General features: G+C 39.4%; 1 protein-coding gene across 2 annotated transcripts; it reads left to right on the top strand.

The window, feature by feature from the left end:
* Window positions 1-712: 712 nt before the first annotated feature.
* LOC143126285 (uncharacterized) lies at window positions 713-3,801 on the top strand. 2 transcript variants are annotated; one of them, XM_076288183.1, is made up of 7 exons: window positions 713-801; window positions 1,081-1,125; window positions 1,239-1,592; window positions 1,853-1,951; window positions 2,156-2,266; window positions 3,082-3,101; window positions 3,326-3,801. In XM_076288183.1, coding segments are annotated over exons 1-7 (702 nt in total). In that variant the 5' UTR covers window positions 713-800; the 3' UTR covers window positions 3,398-3,801. The 2 variants fall into 2 exon arrangements, with proteins under 2 accessions (XP_076144298.1, XP_076144297.1); XM_076288182.1 differs by having other exon boundaries at window positions 1,031-1,125.
* The last annotated feature ends 3,277 nt before the right edge of the window (window positions 3,802-7,078 follow it).

The raw sequence follows: 7,078 nt of genomic DNA, 5'->3' as shown, positions 1-7,078 counted from the left end.
GACATTAGGTGAGTATGGCTTCACAACAACAGTCTGCGGCCAGAGCGGTACCATTTGAGAGAGCACAGCCCACCCTGGCAATTAGTATGGGCTATTACTGTACTGTTGTCCATTCTGTGCAGGTCAGGACACGAAAAGAGATGAGATGGGGACAAACTGGAAAAGAACAAGGTATTAACAGTCAATGGTGTAGATTCTCCTGAGAGGAGGGCATCACTTCCCATTTACGCTTTTGCCCTCCAGCAAGGGACCTGAGAATACTGAAATCAGAATTCATGGTTATTACAGTCATAATTAGTTTATATCCTTATGTTTCTTATTTATGTTTCTTACTATGCGTCCTGATGTTTAGAGTCAGAATTACCCTTTGATATAAGAATTCACTATGTTAGCTGTTTTTCTGATATGAGTTCTTCCACATATGACATGACTTTAATTTCATGCTGAACATATTGTGTGTTAGGGAGAGAGGGAATATTAGACTACTAATGTAGCTAGAAACTACAGCCAGCACTAGAAATACAACCATCTTATGTTTGAGTTTACTAGTAATCGCCAGACTTGGAAGCTGGACCTGGTGCCTAATCACTGACATCACGTTTGTCTCTTGAGTCATTGGCTAGAAAATTCAACAGGAAGTGATGTTTCTTTTCTCTCTCCGCTACTCAGTCCACTGTGAAACCACTTCAAACCACTTCATCTCCATCCGACATTAGCTGCACATTAGTGGAACTGACAAAGTGATCTTCGAGACATACAGCATATTAAACTGGATTCTTATATTGTGTCTTGTACACCTGAGTAAGTTCATTTTAGATGTTATTTCAGTTAATTCTATATTTATTGTATTTTGTAATTCAGGAGTATAATGTCATATGTGAAAGACTATTACACCATGACATTTTTTCTTACCTCTTGCAATTTCACGCTTAATATATACTAATATAGCCCAACATTTTAAGTCTTTCATTGCACTTTGAATCCCCTTGAAACAAAGCTATTTGTGTGTGTGTGTGTGTGGTGTCTTTAGCTGCATATTTGTGGACTTAACATAATATTTACTGCAACAAATGTATACAGTGGGAATAATGCTTTGGATATTTGTAGTCCTTCTTCTGAATATGTGTAAGTAAAATACCCTTTTTCACTTTATTAATACATTGCTAGTTTCAATTATGTGATATATTACAATAAGATTGTGACATTTACATCTATGCTTTACAACCATACTTTTCTAGATGAATCTCATGAAGTCATTCAATTAAATGGAGTAACAAATGCTTCTGCTGGAGTCACAGTGACATTAGATTGCTTTTTCCCTGTGGCTTTCGAACATGAACCACTGAACTGGTACAGGCAAGAACTGGGACAAAAGCCTCATCTAATGGTTAAAGTGTTGAGGGACACCATGGCATGGAACACTCCATTTCTAAATGATTCTCAAAGTGGACGTATTACAATAGAGAGTTCTAAAGGGACATTTAATCTGACCATCAGAAACATTACATCATCTGATGTAGCAACATATTACTGTGGTGCATCAATGTATGGTGACATTAAATTTGGAAATGGAACATTCTTGGCACTCACAGGTAAGACATGTGTTATGACAATAAACTCCAACAATTTGGTATTTAGCATATATGAGACATTTATACAACAGTTAGGTCCGGTCGAGCTATTTATTAATTTTTGATTGGACGAGAGGTATTCTATGAGTCATCACGCGTGTCCTTCGGCCTCGTACCTACGGCCGAATTACAGCCTTGGTGATATCCTTGCACATCTCCAATCCCACTCGTGTCATATTGCTTAATTCACTCACTTTAACTTTATGAACCTTACCTAACAGGACAATACAACTGCAGTTTTAACGATGATTCAGCATTCTTCCATGCAGTGGCCAACTGTGGACAAATACACTGCCGAAACAGGACTAATTTAAATTCAGGTATTGTGTATGTGTGTGTGAGATGTTCACCTACATACAGTATTATGAACTTTCATTAATAGAGGCATAGACCGTTTGGTCTCAGCTTTAGTAATGATAGACAGATAAGCCTTACATATTCCAAAACAATTTGACACATGTCAGTTTAGGACATTTAAAAAATTTGCATTTACATGAATGTTTTCTTTTTTTTCTTTTTTAAAGAGAAAACCATTGATCCTGTTGTTTATGGAATGGCTGTTGCACTGGGACTAAGTGTAGTGCTCATATTTTACTTGTTGTTTTTACATTGCAAGGAGCACAGCGCTGGAGATGGTAAACAACATTTTATATCAGTAGTTTTTGTATGGCACTCTTGAATCTTAGGGCGTACACACTGGGCACGGTTCACTTGTACCGTGCCGGAGTACAGTTCTCTCCCGTTCCTGGTCTGCACTCACACTGCAAACTATCAAACTGTACCCAGGCACGGTTGAGCTGCTGTACTCTAGAATCTTTGCATATGCGCTATCATAATCCCAACCTTCTCAAGTGGACCCAGACACGGATAAGCGTACCCACGGGCGTAGCAAGCGTGGGGGTTATGGGTGTTATAACATGCACACTTTTGCTGAAACATGATTCTATCCCCCACACTTTTTGTAGAAATGCAGGGAGTGCTTGAGGGGCGCTGCTTGTTCTGTCCCTCCCAAACTGCATTAAAATGGTGTGTTTAGCAACCAATTGCCAATTTAAAAAAACTTTTCGGGGAAGAAACTCCTAGACACCCGCCAATATCGTCCGCACCCTTCTCAGAAAATACTTCCAACGTCCCTGCAGGGAGTTATTTATAATTTGGCCGGATTGTTTCACTTCCCTATCCCACAACCCCCACACTTTTAAAAAGCTTGTTACGCCTCTGAGCGTACCCAGGTATGGATCAATCATACTGGTCAAACATACCAGACTTTGGAGGTCAAATGTACTCGGGTATGGTATGGATGGCATAGTGTGAGTACGCCCTTACACTCATGCCTCATGTGCCAAATTATATCCAATAGATTAGATGATAGACCGATACCATGTGTAAACTACAGAAATGTATGATTTGGAAGCCTCTTGTCAGTTTGGTTTCTTATTTCCCTCTCTAGGAAAGAACTTCTCAACTCAGGTATGACAAATATAATCATGTCAAACTGAGTAAAAGTAGGCCTAAATAATATTATAGTCCATTAAAACTTACCTTGCTTCAATTTTAACATGTGATACTGTATGATGTAGATATACATAGTGAGTTACTAGTTGTGAATACTGATACTGTGGTAAAGCTGTCCACTTTATAACTATCTTCACATAAAGCTGTCCACTATATAATAACTATCTTTACATATTCAGATGCATATGGATGACTGGTTCACCACAGCAGTCATTTACAACATCAAGACCTTTAAGCAACAAAGGAAATAGAGGGAGTAGTGCCATGCAGTTTTTCTTTGACTTGTCCTTATGATCCAGGATTTAATGAGCCGGTTGAAACAGATCGTATCATCAAATGGATCAAAATATTTCCTTAATTGCTTTATTTTGCATTTTGTCATTGCTAATTTATAGACGCAGACTTTCAGCATTAGTCTGCTTCCTGTAAAGCATGTGTAATAATTAGCTTGACTAACAGGCAGGCTCCTGCTTCTGTCTGCCTCTACTGTATTCAGCATTGATGCCTATAGCTGCTGTTTAATATAGAGCTGTATTCAGCATTGATGCCTATAGGGTTTGTTATTGTGAAATGATCAAAGTAATAAATAACTTTTAATGCATTGTCAGATTTCTTTTTTTGCAACTGTTTTGCAATTAAACTCTTTGTCCAGTTATTTTTTCTTTGGTTCCTTTTGGGCTTTTTAGTTTCTTTATGTAATTTATTATTTAAATACTGTATTCAACAATCATTGACCAAGACTATGAACGTTTTAAAAATACATTGAATTAAAATGAATTCATTAATTTAGTAAGAACTTTTCTTTCATCTACGACGGAGTATTAGGGCCACACATGAAGAAAAAAATATTTTTGCCATGACGAGATTAAACTCGACATGTCGACATTAAACTCAACATTTCGAGAATAAAGTTGAAATGTAATGTCGACGTTAATCTTGACGTGTCGACTTTAAAGTCGCCATGTCAACATTAAACTCGACATTTCGAGAATAAAGTTGAAATATTATGTCGACTTTAATCTCGACGTGTCGACATTAAACTCAACATTTTGAGAATAAAGTTAGAGAGAACGACCGCTCGGGGCGATTGAAAGGGAGGACGAATGAAACATTCCAGTTTTCTTGCAACAATGATTAGACATAGGCCTATATCATGTGGACAAAACATAGAACATATTAACCTCCATTGCTCAGCCAAATACTTTCCTGTTAGGTCCTTATCACGGAGTTACAGGCGATAAATGTGATGGTCAAAAGTAAACTTCATTAGCGGTTTATTTATTGTAGGCTATTATTAAAGAGTATTTTTCATCTAAAGGTTCAACTTCATGCTTGCACTAGACTAGGCATACTAAGTGCTCTCCCCAATCCTAGACTTTCACATTGCTTGTTTGTTTGTAATGGATGCAAAACAGCCTATTGCTGGAGGGACGAATGACACTTTCCTCCCAACCAGGCAACCCCATGTAGGCTATTCTACATGCACACACACACATAGTGCATAAATAAAGTACATGCACACATATTCCCTCACGGGATCAAAAGAGTATATATACTTAGGCCTATACTGCCCTACAAAGCCAAAGTGCAGGAACTGCATTTTTTTTTTGTGTTAGCCTACCGTAAAACTTCAAATAATCGCCGAGTCCCTAAGAGACGCCTGTCTCTTTTAAACGCCTGGCGTGGCTACAAGGTTGGGTTAAAGGCCGGTCTCCAGTAGAGGCCTGGTCTGTTTTTTAGTTTCGGGTTGTATTTAATATTCTAAAACCCGTCAGATCGTCTGTTTAAAGATTCGCAATGGCACGAAACCGTTACAGAAAGGAGGTTACAGCAGTGTGAATTAGATGTTGCATGTCATTACAAGCCGTCGCAAAGCATTCACATGTCTGGTCACAGTTGCAAGGTTTTAGAATGTTGCTCAAGTTGCTGCTCATCTCGTTGCGAATCTTGGGTGTGATTTGGGCTTAAGTATGGCGCAGACTGCGCACGTTATGATTACTAGATGGCATTAAAAGACTGCGGTGGGGAAAAGCTAGAGTTCCAAATTGTATAACTTTTTTTCCAATATGAACTATGCCTATATGTCCGACTTCGTCATCGTTCAATTCATCCCTTGTTTAAAATTTGCGGATAGGCCGATGGTAAGCTTGTTTTTATGCTGGCAACAAAACCAGAACGGTTCGCGAACGTTATTCTTTATTCTAAATGCCATGGCGATAAAGAGAAAGAAGTCAGAAAAGGAATATACCTTAGACTAGGCTATATCAGAGCCCGTCTACGGACATTCTCTGGCTATATAACCTACTGAAATAGGTTTATGATGTAAAGTCAAGTGCGCTTCTATGTGACTGGTGTGTGCGCGCACAGTTTTTATTGATGAGTCGTAGTGGCAGTGCTGCGCAGTGGAATGTGGCTGCCCTGGGGGTCGTTTCTAGAAAGCATCGTTTGCTAACTTGCGTCGCAACCTTGGTAGTACGCTCCATCGTTCTTGAATTTGGTGTTTCTATAAAGGGTAGTTCGAACTCTCAATCGCAAACAAGGACGCAAAGTTTGGTCGTTTGAACTACTGCCCCCAGGCAGTCGCACTTGTGTCGTTCCTTGGTAGTTCCTGTTGGTGTCCGTAGCGCCTAACCAAAAATCACAACCGCCTTACCAAAATTTGCGAAGTGGATGTTTATCTCGTCACTCAATGATTGATCTATCCTGTAGCTTAATTTTGATTAAGACACTGACTCCCCTACTTGGCTCATTCTTGCTATTTATGTTAATTCAAGTATTGCCTAGCTTTTAGTATTATAATCTTCACAGTCCCTTACATCAGCAGTGATAAATAGTGTAGTGGCTAAAGCAGATGACTTATTATCCCAACGTTGTAGGTTCGATTTTCTTATGATGTGAGATTGTCCTCTTGCTTCTCGCTACCTGCAGGTGAACTAGTATGACATTCAATTGTTTTTGACTGATGTATTGTAGGCCTACCTATGATCTTTCGATGTAGAGTAACTATATACATACATATGTATGGTCAAAACCTATTGTTGTGTCTCGTAGGCCTACTCTTAGTCCGAGATGAAAAGAAGACATAGGACGCGAACTCCGGCCGAGCGCTCAGTGCACTGACGCGCTGCCGTTAAGCCACGAGACAGTTGGTATGCTATGGGATACCCAGACATTTGTCCAGGCTATATATTTTTTCCAACATAGATATTTAACACAAATGATGACTCATATTGGTCTACTTAAATTAACTGTTTTATATGCTTGCAATAGGTTTAGGTTTTGGCTGATGGCAATGACAATGCCAGCATTAATCACTCGGTTTAGATTAGAAAAGTGTCGACATAGGCCGTGACAGAACATTTCTAGGGGGTGGGGTATTATACGTTGCCACTGTTTCCACCAATGATATGTATCGCTGCAATATCAACAACGTTGTTGGAACTACGGTGTTCGAACGTCGGAGGTAGTGAATTGCGACACAGGTTCGATGCTTTCTGGAAACAGGTGTAACAGTGTCGTTGTTTGGTCGCAAGTTGCGTCGTACCATGGTGGTTGAGCAACGTCGTTGCTAACTTTTCTAGAAACGACCCCCAGGGCATTATAAAACTTCTCACTCTTAGACCTACTCATACACGGCGGTGAAATGGCGTATTTAGCTGTCTAAATTCGAATCATATGCTGGGGGAGAAATCGTCAGACATCCATGATTATTTTGTTATTCAGCACCCCTGGTCAAAAATATGTTCACGCCCGACTGGAAGTAGGCTATGATTTGAATGTAGACTGTTGTCAAATTTGGCAAATACAAAACGGGAGAAACAATATGGTTCATGCTCTCTCATGCTGTTTCATTCGTGCCGAAAAGGAGGGAGAATTAAACATTAAGCACGTTCCACTTTTGCATAAATAATTCCTGAACGGTTTTGGTCAGG

Source organism: Alosa pseudoharengus, unplaced genomic scaffold (genome assembly GCF_046254945.1).
Source record: "Alosa pseudoharengus isolate Yale_2024_CS ecotype anadromous, Long Island Sound unplaced genomic scaffold, YU_APseudo_1.1 YU_APseudo_1.1_scf_16, whole genome shotgun sequence".
Lineage (NCBI taxonomy): Eukaryota > Metazoa > Chordata > Actinopteri > Clupeiformes > Clupeidae > Alosa > Alosa pseudoharengus.
Note: the sequence above shows the minus strand (reverse complement) of the source record. Positions and strands in the feature narration are given on the sequence as shown.

Coding starts and splice junctions, on each gene's coding strand:
- LOC143126285 (XM_076288182.1), top strand. CDS start 1,071: ATGTATACAGTGGGAATAATGCTTTGGATATTTGTAGTCCTTCTTCTG. Junction 1,126..1,238: donor AGTCCTTCTTCTGAATATGT/GTAAGTAAAATA, acceptor ATACTTTTCTAG/ATGAATCTCATGAAGTCATT. Junction 1,952..2,155: donor CAGGACTAATTTAAATTCAG/GTATTGTGTATG, acceptor TCTTTTTTAAAG/AGAAAACCATTGATCCTGTT.